The sequence below is a fragment of the Zea mays genome, chromosome 2, assembly GCF_902167145.1.
Source record: "Zea mays cultivar B73 chromosome 2, Zm-B73-REFERENCE-NAM-5.0, whole genome shotgun sequence".
Lineage (NCBI taxonomy): Eukaryota > Viridiplantae > Streptophyta > Magnoliopsida > Poales > Poaceae > Zea > Zea mays.
The window spans coordinates 214774407-214790637 of record NC_050097.1 but is presented as its reverse complement, the minus strand read 5'-3'; the positions used below and the strand labels follow the sequence as shown (position 1 = coordinate 214790637).

The 16231-nt window shown below is 51.2% G+C and overlaps 1 protein-coding gene and 1 long non-coding RNA gene across 3 annotated transcripts; one reads left to right on the top strand and one right to left on the bottom strand.

The window, feature by feature from the left end:
- Positions 1–10379: 10379 nt before the first annotated feature.
- Positions 10380–14093, bottom strand: LOC103647786 (U-box domain-containing protein 4). The gene is made up of 2 exons (XM_020548589.2): positions 12341–14093; positions 10380–10856 (listed from the first exon to the last, which is right to left on the bottom strand). Exons 1-2 carry the CDS (start codon positions 13643–13645, stop codon positions 10767–10769), a joined length of 1395 nt encoding a protein of 464 aa, XP_020404178.1. The 5' UTR covers positions 13646–14093; the 3' UTR covers positions 10380–10766.
- Positions 14094–14697: 604 nt separating this feature from the next.
- On the top strand, positions 14698–15566 carry LOC103647785 (uncharacterized). 2 transcript variants are annotated; one of them, XR_563031.4, is made up of 2 exons: positions 14698–15258; positions 15322–15564. It is a non-coding gene; the product is annotated as an uncharacterized lncRNA (long non-coding RNA). The 2 variants fall into 2 exon arrangements; XR_002267354.3 differs by having other exon boundaries at positions 14819–15258; positions 15325–15566.
- Positions 15567–16231: the final 665 nt, after the last annotated feature.

Below are 16231 nucleotides of genomic sequence, written 5' to 3'. Positions count from 1 at the left end.
CCGCGAGCGGCTCCGAAGCCACTCGCGCCCGAAAGCCAGGCACGCTGCAGCTGCCAGCGCCACGGACGACGACCGCCCTTCCCTCCGATCGCTGAGTGAAGGAGCGAGCCGCCGCCCGCGCAGAGGCCGACCCCAACTCGGCACTCTCCCCTCCCCAGCCTTGGTGATGAAAATCCTTGAGGCTGAGGGAGGGGCAGAGGCCACAGCCCGGCTCGCTTTCCCCCACCATCAAGCCGGAGGTCGCCATCTCGGGCGATCGCCGGTGGAGGGGTGCGGCCGGGCTGCGTGATGAAAACCCTTGAAGCTGAACGATGGCTGAGAGGTACCAACTCCCATGGAGTTGCGTTCCTCCAACAAGGAGGCGGAAAGGCGGCGGATACCCCCCATCCGGGGGCTTGGAAGATGGAAAGACACGACGCATAAGGGAGGAAGAAGACATGGTTGCCTTCTGAAAGGAGTCTCCCTCCTTTTAAAGGCGACTCTCCCTACGTGCGCCCCCAGACGCCACGGGCTGAGTCTTCTCCAACACGCTCCAAGGCCCTCCCCTGCGACTCGGGGGCTGGGTCCCGCATGTCATGCAAACCGGCTCAGAGCAGAAGAAGCCAAACCGCCGTGCGTGGTGCGCACAACCGCCCAGCGGTTACAAGCAACCCCCCACTTTTGCCCAGACCAACGGGCGGAAGGGGCGGGCAGCCATGCAGGCGGCATGCAACCGCGCCAGGTGGACGCGCTTCTCCGACTTCTGACACGCCAGCTTGGAGGCCCAGGCCCACGCGTCGCGCAACCAGTGCGCCAGTTGCTGCATGCAAGCAACCGCGCCACCACTTGTGCCACTGTCGCGCCTCTTCGGTTGCGGAGCCTATGCCGCGACTCGAGGCGACCAGCGCACGACCCAGCGGCGCCAGCCTGGCGCGACGGTCAATGCGGCCGAAAGTGGGCCGGCAGTAATGACGGTGGCAGGCGGGCGGGAGCAGCAGTCATGTCGTCAGCCAGGCTCACGTCCCGTCCGGGGACAGCAAGGGAGCCTCCTCCCACGGCGTGATGACGGTGCACCCGTGACCCGTTCCTCGAACGGATCGCGCACGCGCAACGGCCGCCCCGCCAACCACTCGCCCCGTCGCATTAACTCCGCGGCGGGACAGGCGGCGCCTCTGGCAGGAGAAGCGGACGACGCTTCGCCTTCGCCGTAATAACCGCGTCAAAAAGAGGTACGCCACGTCGTTCGATTTCGTATCCTTTTCATTTTTCCTCTTTCTCTATCTCTTGCAACATGGACCGGGAAAGGGGGATACCCCGAAAAGGATCCTTCTCCGCGAAGGAACCGGGCTCCGAGCCCCCCCTACTGATCAGAGGTTCGAAGACTGGCCCTCCGAGGGGTTCAACAGTCGCCTCAGATCGCGTGGGCCCGACACCCACTACTGGTCAGGGGTTCGAAGGCCGGCCCCCCGAAGGGCTCCATGGCCGCCTCAGGCTACTCGGGCTCCGCGCCCATTACTGATCAGGGGTTCGAAGGCTGGCCCCCGAAGGGTTCACAGTCGCCTCAGACGCCGAGCGAGGGATGACCAGGGGTACGTTCGATACATAACCGAGGCTCGGGCTGCGCTCCCGAGGTACCCTAGGACATTTCCGAGACCAGCGGGAACGATCTTGTAACGGAATCCCATCGGAGGGAGGCATCGAGCCCTCGGACCCCGTCGCCAGGGGACCGGGTCCGGCAAATCACCCGCAGGTACTTTTGGGCGTGCCTCTGGGCCCCTAGCCGACCCCCAACGAACGGGGCACGGACGTCCACTCGGATTACCCGCTTGCAGCTCACCGGAGACACCATGTTCGGTGCCCATCGAGGGTAACATGGCGCACTCCCCCCCCTCCTCCTTGCGGAAAGGCGACGTAGGGGCGTATGTAAAAAGTCGAGTCTGTCCCTGATCGTCCTCTCGCCCTGTGCGGAGGCTCGGGGGCTGCTCTCGCAAACCCGGCTCCGGCCGAACCGTTGACAGCGTCAACATACCAGCCCGAGAGCTTGGGCCCCGACCGTGCACCCGGGCTACGGCCAGTTCGCATGAGGGAACAACCAGACCAGCCGAAGCATTACGCAAGGCATTAAGACCTCGAAGGAGTGTAACCACTCCTCCGAGGCCTCGGGGGCTACACCCGGCGGGTGCGCTCGCGCGCACCCACCGGAACAAAATGCAACCGAGAAAGGCTGGTCCCCTTGCAAAAAAGTGCGACGAAAGCCTCCAAGCGAGTGCTAACACTCCCTTCGAGGCTCGGGGGCTACTGTCGGGGACCATAATTAGGGGTACCCTCAAGACGCCTAATTCTTAGCTGGTAACCCCCGTCAGCATAAAGCTGCAAAGGCCTGATGGGTACGATTGAGTCAGGGATCAAGTCCACACGAGTGACTCGATCACGCTTCGTCCGAGCCTAGCCTCGGCCAAGGGCAGCCGACCTCGAGAGACTTCCCTCTCGCCCGAGGCCCCCCTTTTAATGGCAGACACACCTCCGGCTCGCCCGAGGCCTTGGCTTCGCTTAGAAGCAACCCTGACTAAATCGCCGCACTGACTGACCAAGTTGCAAGAGCATTTAACGCAAAGGTGGCCTGACACCTTTATCCTGACACGCGCCCCCCGGCAGAGCCGAAGTGACCGCCGTCACTCCTCCGCTCCACTGACCAGTCTGACAGAAGGACAGCGCCGCCTGCGCCACTCCGACTGCAGAGCCACTCGACAGAGTGAGTCTGACAGGCAGTCAGGCCTTGCCGAAGGCGCCATGGGAAACTCCGCTCCGCCCGACCCCAGGGCTCGGACTCGGGCTAAGACCCGGAAGACGGCGAACTCCGCTCCGCCCGACCCCAGGGCTCGGACTCGGGCTAAGACCCGGAAGACGGCGAACTCCGCTCCGCCCGACCCCAGGGCTCGGACTCGGGCTAAGACCCAGAAGACGGCGAACTCCGCTCCGCCCGACCCCAGGGCTCGGACTCGGGCTAAGACCCGGAAGACGGCGAACTCCGCTCCGCCCGACCCCAGGGCTCGGACTCGGGCTCAGCCCCAGAAGACGACGAAACTCCGCTCCGCCTGACCCCAGGGCTCGGACTCGGGCTCAGCCCCAGAAGACGACGAAACTCCGCCTCGCCCGACCCCAGGGCTCGGACTCCGCCCTGGCCTCGGCCGAACGATCTCCGCTTCGCCCGACCCCAGGGCTCGGGCTCCGCCCTGGCCTCGGCCGAACGATCTCCGCCTCGCCCGACCCGGAGGCTCGGGCTCGGCCTCGGCCACGGAAGACAGACTCAACCTCGACTTCGGAGGAGCTCCCACGTCGCCCGACCTAGGGCACAGGCCCGCCACGTCGACGGGAAGCGTCATCATCATCCTACCCCGAGCCGACTCGGGTCGCGAAGAACAAGACCGGCGTCCCATCTGGCCAGCTCCGCCAGATGGGCAATGATGGCGCCCCACAAGTTCTGTGACGACGGCGACTCTCAGCTCTCTTACGGAAGCAGGGCAACGTCAGCAAGGACTCGACTGCTCCAACAGCTGTCCCTCCGCCAGGCTCCGTCGCTCCTCCGACAGCCACGACATCACGCCAGCAAGGTGCCAAGACCTCTCCGGCTGCCACATTGGCATGTACCCAGGGCGCTAGCTCTCTCTCTCCGCTAGACACGTAGCACTCTGCTACCCCCATTGTACACCTGGATCCTCTCCTTACGACTATAAAAGGGAGGACCAGGGCCTTCTTAGAGAAGGTTGGCCGCGCGGGACCGAGGACGGGACAGGCGCTCTCTTGGGGCCGCTCGCTTCCCTCACCCGCGTGGACGCTTGTAACCCCCCTACTGCAAGCGCACCCGACCTGGGCGCGGGACGAACACGAAGGCCGCGGGACTTCCACCTCTCTCACGCCCGTCTCCGGCCACCTCGCCTCTCCCCCCTTCGCGCTCGCCCACGCGCTCGACCCATCTGGGCTGGGGCATGCAGCACACTCACTCGTCGGCTTAGGGACCCCCCGGTCTCGAAACGCCGACATTTGGAGATTCCCGAAGCCGGCGAGTTCCTGAGGCCGCTCCTCCTTGGCGCACCGGACACTGTCCGGTGTACACCGGACAGTCCGGTGAATTATAGCGGAGTCGCCTCTGGAAATTCCCGAAGGTAGCAAGTTCGCGTTGGAGTCCTCTGGTACACCGGACATGTTCGGTGGTGCACCGGACACTGTCCGGTGGCACACCGGACAGTCCGGTGCGCCAGACCAGAGGTGCCTTCGGTTGGCCCTTTGCTCCTTTGTTGAATCCAAAATTGGTCTTTTGATTGGCTTGTTGTGAACCTTTGACACCTGTATAACTTATATACTAGAGCAAACTAGTTAGTCCAAAGATTTGTGTTGGGCAATTCAACCACCAAAATTATATAGGAACTAGGTGTAAGCCTAATTCCCTTTCACGTACGCCGCCGACGAATTCTCGAGAGCGGCCTTTTCACCAGAGCCAGCCTGGCGCACCGGACACTGTCCGGTGCACCACCGGACAGTCCGGTGCTCCCAGACTGAACTGTCTTTGGCTGAACAAAGCCATCTCTTTTCCAAATTGATTTCTCATGTTTCCAGTACTTAGACACAATACATTAGTCCTTAAAACAAAGTACTAAGTCTTAGAAACATACCTTTATGTTGATTTTCACTTTGTCCATCATTTGGCATAAATTAACACATGACCACTTGTTTTGGCACTCAATCACCAAAATACTTAGAAATGGCCCAAGGGCACATTTCCCTTTCAATAGTCCACCACCAACTTTTGCACTGCTTACCTCCTTGTCCATGACCTACACATCCATACAAATAAAATATACATGTCCATACAAAATAAAAGATATATTCTAACTTTTAGCAACACACATGTCTAAATTTCAGTAAGATATATGTCCATATGAATAAAATATACATGTCCATACAAATAAAAGATACATGTCCACTACATGTCCATACAAACGATAGAGACATTGGAAAATACATAGCAATCAAATAGTGTTTGCATGATAGTCTTCCCACATAGCATTGGCAAGTTCCTGCCTGAAGTTAACCATAATAACATGCTCTATTGCTTGTCCATGCGAAGATATTTGATGATTAATGGTAGGAAATTCCTCACTCTCAGGAATGATAAAGTCATCACCTCCATCTTGTATAACCCAATTGTGAAGAAACCACAATTTCTACTTGTGTAGAGAAGGGGAAGAACGGTGTAGCATCATCAAGAATTTTAAATCTTCTTTTCAATGAACCAAATGCCTGCTCTACTGAAACTCTTAGAGATGAATGCCTATGATTGAATAATTCTTTCTCATTTTGCACACAATTATTTCCCCACTCGTTCAAGTGGTATCGTACACCACGAAAAGGGGGCATTAATCCAGGTTTGGCTCCATATCCGGCATCGACTAGGTAGAACTTGCCTATCATACAAGGGATATGTATGTGAGCTACACTAGGTATTATATTTCATGACTAAAGTAATGAGATACACAAGTTGTATTTACCTTCAGGCACACAAAGACCATTTTCTCTTTATAAAGCATCACGTAAGACTAGGGCATCATGAGTTGTCCCCTCCCAACCGGCCAAGACAAATGTGAATCGAAGATGGAAATCTACTGCTGCCATGACATTTTGAGTAGCATAACTCTTTCTACCACGAAAGGAAGCCTCCATGTGTTTAGGAACAGATGCTCGCACATGTGTGCCATCTATTGCACCAATACAATCCTATTATTCCATTAGAATGCAAAAAATATAAGCAAAGATAATCTGAATTCCACCCTTAAAATGAAGGGAATATACGGTAGTCTCACACCTTAAAGTAAGGATCCCATCTTGGGTTCCCTACAATTTTAGCTGGAGTTGATGTAGATAGTGGCCTAATAAATTCCTTTCGTAGCTCTCCAATAGCGTGAAGTACTTTGTTGAAATAGCGACTAACAGTTTCACTGAACCTATCAAAATTGGTGCCAACTAACCTATTCCTAACATTGTGACCCACAGTATTTAAAACATTGCAATTTGCTGCTCAACACACAAATGTATGGTGTCTTGCAAAAGGCCACGATCCCTAAATAATTTACAAAATCGGAAGAAGGATGCTCTATTGAGTCTAAGCATACTAACACAAGTTACATCCATATCTTATTATTAGGATATTCAATTCTCATTCTATCTCTCCCCTCAATTGGAGCATATGTAATTGTTTCTATAGATTCACGATGCTTTCTTTTTCTAGATTGAATAACCATGACCATCATTGAAAGCAACATATAGGATGCAGCTGTGTAAACTAAAATTTGTTGCTTCTTATCCATCTATATTATACACAACAAGGTTAAAGTCGTTAGTTGCTAACATATCACATAATCACACAAGGCACATAGTAAACAGTTGCAACAAGATTATACCATCTGTCAAAGTCTTGCTGCAAAATTCTTCTTTTCTCCTCAAAATCTTGCTGCAAATGCCAAGAAGAAAACATATGAAAGAGAGTAGAGAATGGATATGCAGAAACAATAGGAGTTTAACATCTACTAATGGTCAATTCCAATCTAAACAATTCTTGTGACAACGAATCTAGTAGCAGATGATCCATTCTGTTCCTTTCTACAAAATTCCAAAGTCTTGCTATTGCTTGCAAGAAATGGTGCAACAAATCTAAATATTTTGAGTAGCATAACTCTTTCTACTGCTGCTTTCTACAAAATTCAACTTATGCAGTGGTGCCTCGGGCTACTGATCTGATCTAAAAGTGAAAGCTACTGATCTGATCAAGAAATGCCTCAGCTTTGAAGGGAGAAATAGATGCTCCAAGAAAGTGAAAGCTACTGATCTGATCATGCTTCGACGGTCCCGTGCAACTCTCCAACCCGCAACGCAACGAGAAGGTTCTAGATGCTCCATCCTCTCCAGCTAAATGCCCACCATCCGGCCCCGCCCTGCGCGTAGCGTCACCCGTGAAGCTCCTCCCTCCCGTGGAATTTCTCTCGTCGTCTCACTCGAGAACAATTCAACAATCTCACGCCGATCACCCGCATCTTCTCGGCAATACTCTCTACCACTTCCTTCTGAACTCCATCTTTCAACACGGTGGGCGTCGTGGCTCTTCGTGGATTCGTGGGAGTTGGCGCGCGCCTGGACGAGGACGCGGCGAGGTGCGCGACGACGGTGTAGGTCGTCGGGAACAACATCACGGTTTGTTGAGCGCCTAATCCTCTCCCAGTTTCTACTGACGAATGAAGATGCACAGATCCTGCAAAGAGCAAACCCCAAGCATTCGCCCTGGGAGTTCCTCTTCTGTGAATCCTAAATAGCTGATGCATATACAAACTCCTGATTGAACACCAAGGTGAACACCAAGATGCACTCAATGCGACACACTGAGCGGGACACCAATCCGTGTGCCGCCAGACGTCAATGCCACTGAGCAGGGTCGCTCTCTCACGCAATAGCTTACTTGCATCTCCTCACCTTTACCTCACGTTCTGGAAGAGGGAGAAATAGATCCGGAAGATTCACCTGAGCTGACGATGGTAGAGCTCCTCACGGCGGCGACCAGATGGAGGAGCAGAGGGAGCTGCTCACGGAGGAGGAGCTCCTCGCGCGATAGTGGGATGGACGGAGGAGCAGAGGGAGCTGCTCCTAGAGGAGGAGCTCCTCACGGTGGCGGCGGGATGGAGGAGCGGAGGGAGGTTTTCACAGAGAAAGGGCTCGATTTTGCCAGACAGGAAAAAACTGGAGCGTTCGCGTCCGCCTGATTTTGGTGAGCGGGCTCATCCCAATTTTTGCGCTATATAGAAATGGAGAGATTCCAGGAGCCGCTCCACTCTTTTTCAGTAGCTACCCAAACACCCGAAAAATAGGAATGGAACGGCTCCGTTATCACCCGCTCACCAACCAAACACACCCTTAGTTATAGTAAAATAAAATAATTATATACTATTTAAAAATTTATCTTTTTGATGACATGTCTGCTAATTCTATTATCAGAGTTAATATTTATACATATCTTCAAAAATATATTAGTAGATATAATTAATTTTAGAATATGAAATTGTGTAAATTTTAATTCAAAAGTTACAAAGTTGACACCTTATTGTTCTTATATATAAAGGGAAGTACAATTATATGCATGCTTATCTATGTCAATGATATAATTGTTAGAAGTTCAAATGATGAAGCACTGACAACACTCCTATAGGATATTCAGATTGACTTCGTATTAAAGCATTTAGATGCTCTTTACTACTTCCTTGACATTGAAATTCAAAATGACATATTTCTCGTAAAAGAAAAAATATATGTCTAATCTCCTTACAAATTGGGGAAAAATGACTGTAAACTTGTAAATACTTCAATATTCGAAAGTCAAAAGTATACTGTTAATGAAGAGGATGTTCTTGGACCTAATTATGCAACTCAATATAAGAGTGTAGTTGGTGATTTGCAATATTTAATACCGACCAGATGAGATATAGCTTTTCCATTAAACAAGGTCTGACAATATCTGCATTTTCCAACAACTGTGCATTGGGCAGCAATCAAGCGCATAGTTAGATATCTCAAGTCATACATCAGGCTTGGTTAAAAATTATGAAAGACACCATTTATGTTGGTAAGCGCATACTCTGATGCAGACCGAGCAGGTTGTCTCTAGATGACAGAAGATCAATAGGAGGTTTTGCAGTATATCTTGGGACAAATATTATCTCATTAAATGCAAGGAAAAAGACAACCATGTTTAGATCAAGCATAGAATTAGAATATAATGCATCACTTAATGTTAATGCTGAAATTATGTGGATGCAGACGCTCTTATATGAATTATAGATTAGAAGTCTACCTATATTTGAGCTATGATGTCTTAATATGGGGGCTAAATATCTATCATCTAATCATATGTTACTTGCCAAAATAAAGCATATTGAAGTGGACTTTCACTTTGTAAGAGAAAAGATTCTTAGAAAAATTTTGAAGATTGATTTTATGCCTACAGGAGATCAAGTTGCAGATGGTTTTACCAAATCAATAATCGTAAGGCAATTAGAGAATTTTAAATACAATCTCAACTTGGAAAAGTTGTGATTGAGAGAGACTGTTAACATATATGTGCAGATAAGCTTACAAATATAGAATTTTAAATACAATCTCAACTTGGGAAAGTTGTGATTGAGGGAGTCTGTTAACATATATGTGCAAATAAGCTTAGACGTGGTTTGTTTTTAGAGATAGTAATATGTTGTTTCTAAAGATAATAATAGATTAGATATATACTAAAGATCGCTGCAAAACCACAAATTAGATTTATCTTTACATGAAAATGTCACGGCAATGTTTGTTATCGCCTATATAAACAAGCCCTAATTGGTCATGAGTCCATGACCCCAGAATCCTTAATTTACTTCCTTATTTCCAGATAAATTAATTTGTAAGTTCAAGTATCCTAAGTACATGTCTGGTTTTATGTTATTCTTATAATTAAGAGAAAAATATCTCATAGTGAACCCAACAACATCAAATATTATGCTTAGGATATCGTGCTTGTATACAAAATCTATAGAATTCAACTTCAACTGTATTTTGACATACTGCTTTGGATTATGTGCATCATGAGATTCTAAAAATCTCGGGGGAAGCCTAACGACGCCTAAGTCCCATCATCTACGCTACAAAATAAATATATTATAAAAATGTGTTCTATAATATATCTATTGACACTGTTACGAATTTTAGTAATTTAATATTACTAACCTTGACGAGCCCATTGTGAGATTGTGTTGCATTTCTGATAGTGATAGAAACTGACAAGATACACGAAACTACGAAAGATCTAGATTCTAGAGCAGCGCTACTCGTAAACTTCCATCTGGGCGTTCATATCCCGTGAACGTGAATATAAATTTGTCCTAGATGTAAGTTTACAAGTGCTACCTCGATATTTTGATAGTACGTACTCATTAGGGCATGTACAGTGATGTTTAATATGAAGGCTCTTAAGGTGTTTAAGGAGTTATTTGCAAAAAAATCTTAGAGCCGTCTCTCCGTGAAGAGACGCTTCTGGCTCGTAAACCAAGTAGCAACAGACGTCTCACTTCCCACTGTACGAATTTATCGTTTGTTCTATCGATCTGATGCTATAAAAATACATTTAATTCTGTATTTATTAATAGACTACGTTTATAGACACTCCATTATACAATAGAGTCTCTTAGTTGTCTCATGTGCTTGGAGAACCGTTTTGGTGTCTCTCTACTGTACATGCCCTTAGAGCTCTTACGGGAAGGAAACACCAGCGTCATCATCCATTATTGCAGCAATGTAAGTTGATCCCATCTTGACCATACACGGATTCAGAAGCAAAAATAGAATCATGAAACGTCCGCAAACATGTGGGTGTGGCAATGACTTAGTGAGTGGATAAAAAGGAAGAGAGGAATTTGGACTCTGACCTCGAGCAAAAAAAACACTGATTGACAATCCAACGTTCCCCCATAACTTGACAAGACAAAGCAAGCATACCCTAGCATCCTGTACATAGCTACAAACCAGCATTATCGTCATTACCACCCAAATCTTAAGCCTTACTCTTAACTGACACTACGTTAGTAACCAACCAAGCATCCTCACTCGCAAACCACATGTGTATTCACATAGCCAAACTAACCAGAATAAGCTGTTATTTACATCTGCTCGCAAAATTTCCACAGAGAATGGATCAGATTTCGACCATAATTCTTGCTTTACCTGGCCAAGCTAGTTGCTACCACTGCTCCAGCTCTGCAGCCAAACCCTTGTCTCTGCTCCCGCAGGTAGCCAAGCAAAGTCTCAGCCTGCAAATTATGAGCAAAAAAAGAACTTATTAGTGACTCCACAACTTCTAGGATTGGGAAGCACTTTTCAGATTCACAAAAACTGATTAGCACACGCGCTGAAACTTTTAAAAGCCAGATTAATGAGGAGACATTGTTCCAAGCCATTCGTCTTCTCTCTTTAAAGAAATTAGGAGTTTAACATCATACGTTGTTTCGTTGAAGGACCAAGCTAGTGGCAAAAGCACTACAGTGTTGACTTGCAATGCAGAAGACAGCAAGCGTACCCTCCTCTATTCCTCGGAAGATTTAACAGATCCTTGACCGTACTTGACAAATGTAAAAAAAAAAAAGTGCGTATCTCTCCGATTTGAATGGAAACCGGAGGTCGACACCTCCTGCTGATATGCATGCCACCTAGCACGAAGGCCTTATAAACAAAATGGATAACACCGAGCATTCCTTAGGAACAGGTAAAACATCGTACCTCCTTTGGAATAGAGTATTAGTAAAACAAGAGATAAAAAAATGTAAGAATATAGTTGCATGTCACCTTCAATTTTATAGGAAAATTTTCAAGAGGTTAGACCTCATGTTAAAAATCCTCCAAAATCTCACTACAATGCTAAATTCTATAGAAATTTTATAGAATTTGTAGCAACTCAATCCTTTATTCCAAAGGACCATATAGGAAAACTTTTTATAGGGTTTTAATCCTTTAAAATTTCTTCTTTTTTCCTTTGGAACTCCAAAGGAGGCCTCAACCTAAACCACAAGTACATGTAAAAGTGGGACTTTTCCTTCGTCTAGGTTTAGGGCGTGTTTAGCATACAAAACTCTGAGTAAAGCAGCCCTTCTCCAAATTTAAATTGTTCTCTCATAACCAGTGACGGATAAATAACTATAAACTCTACATCTAGTTTACTTTTCTAGAATTTTCGAAGAAGCAAAAGAGGTACTCCATTAATTTGTATTGTAGCTCTTAAAACTCTATATAATTTACAACTCTAAAGTTACGGTGTTTGATAGTCTCTTACGAACTTATCCTTAGAGTTCTACTTTGAAGGCATGCTAAACATGCCCTTAATCTACTTTTTCAGTACTTGCTGGCTGGTGGGGAACGGGATCCTCAGACGTGGGGAGGAGTCACTGACGCATGAGCGCCGCGTACGACAGGGCCCGCGTGGCCCAACTGACCTCAAAGACTCATTGGAAGCGGTTCCACTTGGTGTTGTGGTGTCAATCAGACTTCAATCAAACTCAAACTGATAACTTCGTTGTATACTGTTTAGTACAATGGGTTGTAAACTGACCGGCAACGTGACTTCAGTCGCATCAGCAAACGACGTCGACATTGATCTACCCCAATCAACAATTTTAATATTCTCAAACAAAATTTAGCAAGGCAAATCATGTCCGATTAGCCAACAGGATATAGCTAGACGTAAAGACCTAGCACTGAAATTTGTCGAGGAGAACAGAAAGGTGGGGTTCGTGCTGCGTACCTTGTGCTTGGCACGGGCAGAGCCGGACTGCGATAGCGCAACGAGAGGCGGGATGGCGCCCTCGCGTACAAGAAGCGCACGGTTACGCGGGGAGTCGGAGCACACCTGCAGAAGCGCCACCACGGCGAGCTCCTTCTCCCTGGCAGGGCCGTCCTCGATGGCCTCAACCAGCGCAGGGATCCCGCCAGCCTGTACCACGGCTTGACGGCCCTCGTCGATGCCCGCGAGGCTCCCAAGGACCACCATTGCCTTCTCGCACGTCCCGCTGCCGCGGCGGCCGACGAGATGCACGAGCGGCACGACGGCGCCGGCGCTGACCGCGCGCTCCTTGTTCCTGCGCGCGGAGCAGAGGCGGTAGAGCGTGGTGAGCGCGTCCTTCTTGCCGCGCGTGGAGGCCGCGGAGAGCAGCGCCACGAGCGGCGGGATGGCGCCGCAGGCCCCGATGGTGGCGCGGTTGTCCTCGATGCCCGAGAGGCTGAGCAGCGCGCACGCGGCGTTCTGCTTGGCGGGAGCCGTGCCGGTGCGCAGCGCGTAGACGAGCGGCTTGATGGCGCCCGCCGTCGTGATGGCGGAGCGGTTCCGGTCCTCGAGCGAGAGGTTGAGCAGCGCGGTGGCCGCGCTCTCCTGCGCCACGGGGTCGGTGCTCCGCAGCAGCGGCACGAGCGCCGGGATGGCGCCCGACACGCCGATCAGCTCGCGGACGTCCGACCGGTGCTTCGCCAGCAGGCGTATCCTGGCCGCGGCCGCGCGCCGCGCGTCCGGGCCGGCGCCGGGCCCCAGCGCCCGCACGCACGCCCGCACGAACGGCTCCAGGCGCTCCAGCGGCGCCGCGTCCGCCGACAGGTCCATGGACTCGAGGTCGTTCAGATCGACGACTGCGGCGGCGCCCGGCCCGGGCCTGGGCGCCGCGCGCGCCCCCGTGGCGGAAGCGAGGCGCTCAAGCTCCCCGGAGATGTCGGAGTTGAAGCTGGAGTAGTCGGAGAAGTCCCGCGACAGGTCGAGCAGCTCCGTGGCGGCGGCGTTGATGGCGGAGGACGACTTGGCGACGGCCGCCGGGTGCGCGGGCCCCGCGGTGGCGGCGAGCTCGCGGAGGCGGAAGTCGATGACGGAGTCGGTGAGGTTCTCAATGTCCGAGTCGCCCGCGTCGGCGCCGCCATCCGCCGGGACCGGGGAGGAGTCCGGCTGCAGCAGCGCGGAGCGGATGGTGCGCATGGAGTGTCCCTGCCGGCGCTGCGGCCGCGCGGCCGCGCAGGGGCTCTGCCCCCGCGAAGGCGAGGGGATCTGGGAGCCAGCGAGCGAGACCATGGCGGGCGGGGACGGTGTCGACTGTCGAGTGGTGATGGATGGGTAGCGAGGGGAAGGGTTGGGAGGTGGTTGGACGGTGTAGTGGTGGTGTGTAGTCTGCCGATGCTGCTGCTGTGTAGTCTGCCGTGCACAGCACAGTCCGCACCGGGCGGGCGGGGCGGGTATGGGCGAGTGCGACGTGGATCTTCGTAGCCGATTTTGCTCTGTAGGCTGTGCCCACTGGCCATCCCGGTAGATTGACGGCCGGACAAGTGTCAATCTGCCTGCGCAGCCATGCCGGCTGCTAGCCGACCTATACTTTTATGATCCTATCCCTATGACACGTGGGGTTGGTAAAGCTATGTGCGGAGATGTCAGTGGGGCTGGGCTTGGTTTGCACTGCTAGTGGCGCAGTGAACGCTGGCTGAGAGAGTGAGGCTGGTGGCAGTGCGGGCGGTAGCCCGGGCGAGAAGAGGCCGCTGCCGCGGGTGAGAGGCGGGCGAGAGGTCGGTGCCGGGTGATGGCGCTCGCGCCCGGCGAGAGCGGGCGGTATCGCCTCGCTCTCGCCCGCGCTGAGCGCCCGCCCGGGCGAGAGGGAGGCGAGGCACTGGCGGGGCGAGAGCGACGTGTCGCGATCTGATTGGTCCACGTGTGCTAGCCGTTGCAACTAGCCGTTTTTGACCGTTTGGAGTCCAAAAAATTCGAAAAAAATTCATAAATTTCATCCCCAATCCCTCTATATATACCCCTACCCGGATGGAGCTCATTCCACACATCATTCCATCTCATATTATGTTGTGTGTTTTCTGAGCGTTGAAATAAATCCGCGTGAATTAATTAATTCTGAAATAGAAAAACTGACGTGGCTATAGCCTGAGGTTGTAGCCTGCTGCAGCCTGTGCACTGGAGCAGCAGGGGCGAGATTGAAGGCGAGAGCTGACGTGGCAGGGGCGAGAGGGAGTAGGGATGAAAACGGTACGGGAAAATCCCGTACCGTCCCATTCCGATTACCGTTTCTTTCGGATCGTTTTCGTATACTTCGGTTATTTTTCGGTTTCGGTACGAAAACGGGTAGATTGTCTTCGGTAACGGTATCGAAAACGAGCAGACTGTTTTTTCGTTCGTTTTTGCGGTTACCGTTTTGGGTCGGGAAAATCCCGTTTTTCATACCGTTTAGGCTATTCGGTTTGGGCCTTTCAGTTCTCCAATGTCAGCACAGCCCGAGCCCAAGGCGGCAAGGCCCACCAGTGGAAACCCTATCCCGATTCCCGTCATCCCGTGGCCGCCGCCTGCCAGACGCCACGCCAGCCTTGCCCTTGCCCGTGGCCGCCGCCCGCCAGCGCCAGCCGCCTTCGCCGTTCGCCCTGTCGGCTGACGGCTGTCGCCCAGCGCCGGAGCGCCCCAAGTCCCCAACCGGCCAACCCATACGCGGAGACGCCAAGCCCAGTCACTCCCTCTCGCGGTCGCGGGTCGCGTCACGCGGTCGGCAGTCGTCTCCTGGCTGCAGGCTGCTCGCTCGCTCGTGTGGACTGCTGGCTCATCGTTGATCAACAAAGCAAGTTGCAAGCGGTGAAAGCGACTGCGCTGGTGTCTCTGTCCGGCTAGCTCAAGCTCCTCGCTCCTGCGGCTACAAGGTAATGAAGTTGATGTTTTTTATTTTATCGATCTACTCATTAATCTATATTCCATATTTCTAGTAGGACCATGACAGGGAGAGATGAAAGCTCCGACCGTAGTTCGGCGTGCTTGTTGTTGGGAACACCGGCTCTACTAGCTGCTCTTAGAACTGCTGCTCACTTCTGGATAAATTATCAGTTAATTAGTATGCTTGTATGTGACATGAGTGTAGATATAATTTCTCACTCAAATAATGTCACTATGTAATTATGTTGATGCTATAAACTTAATATATATTAATGTTTGAATTAAGGCATTCAGTTTATTGTTTGTTTTTGTTAGTTACCGACTCAAGTTTCATATGTCGATCGTTTTCGACGTATCTTCGTTTCGATTTTTTCGTTTTCGAATGACCGGTAATTTCGATACCGTATACCGATCCTAAACTTTTCGTTTTCGTTTTCGTACCGTTGTTATAAAACGAAATCAAAACCAATATCAGTGTTTTTTCGATCGTTTTCAACCGTTTTCATCCCTAAGAGGGAGACTGTGCACTAGACTCAGCCTGAGAGAGCGCCACCACCAGGCGTGGCTTTGCTATGCTTTTGGCTGGCTTTGTGTGCGGGACTGCGGGCTAGGAGCGAGGACAGTAAAACACTTTCCGTGAAGCGAGCAACGGAGCAAGCAAGGAATAACGCTTTCCGTTTTGTTCCTTGTCCCGTTCCGTCGCGCGCCGGGCCAACAACAATCCGACGAGCGACGATCCTGCCAGGCTGCCACCGCGCGCGGCTCCGGCGGTAGCGTTCGTCGTCTTTCGTGGCTCGGGCTCCGGAGCCGGGAGTTTGGTGGGGAAAGGAGACGAATCCGACGGCTGATTGGGATGGCCGTGCGCTCGGTACGTAGTGGAGATCTGCGCTCCCCCTTTTCCTTCCAACGGGAAACGGAGAGCGGCACTTGGCAGATTTTAGCAGGCACGGCATGGGCCGTGGG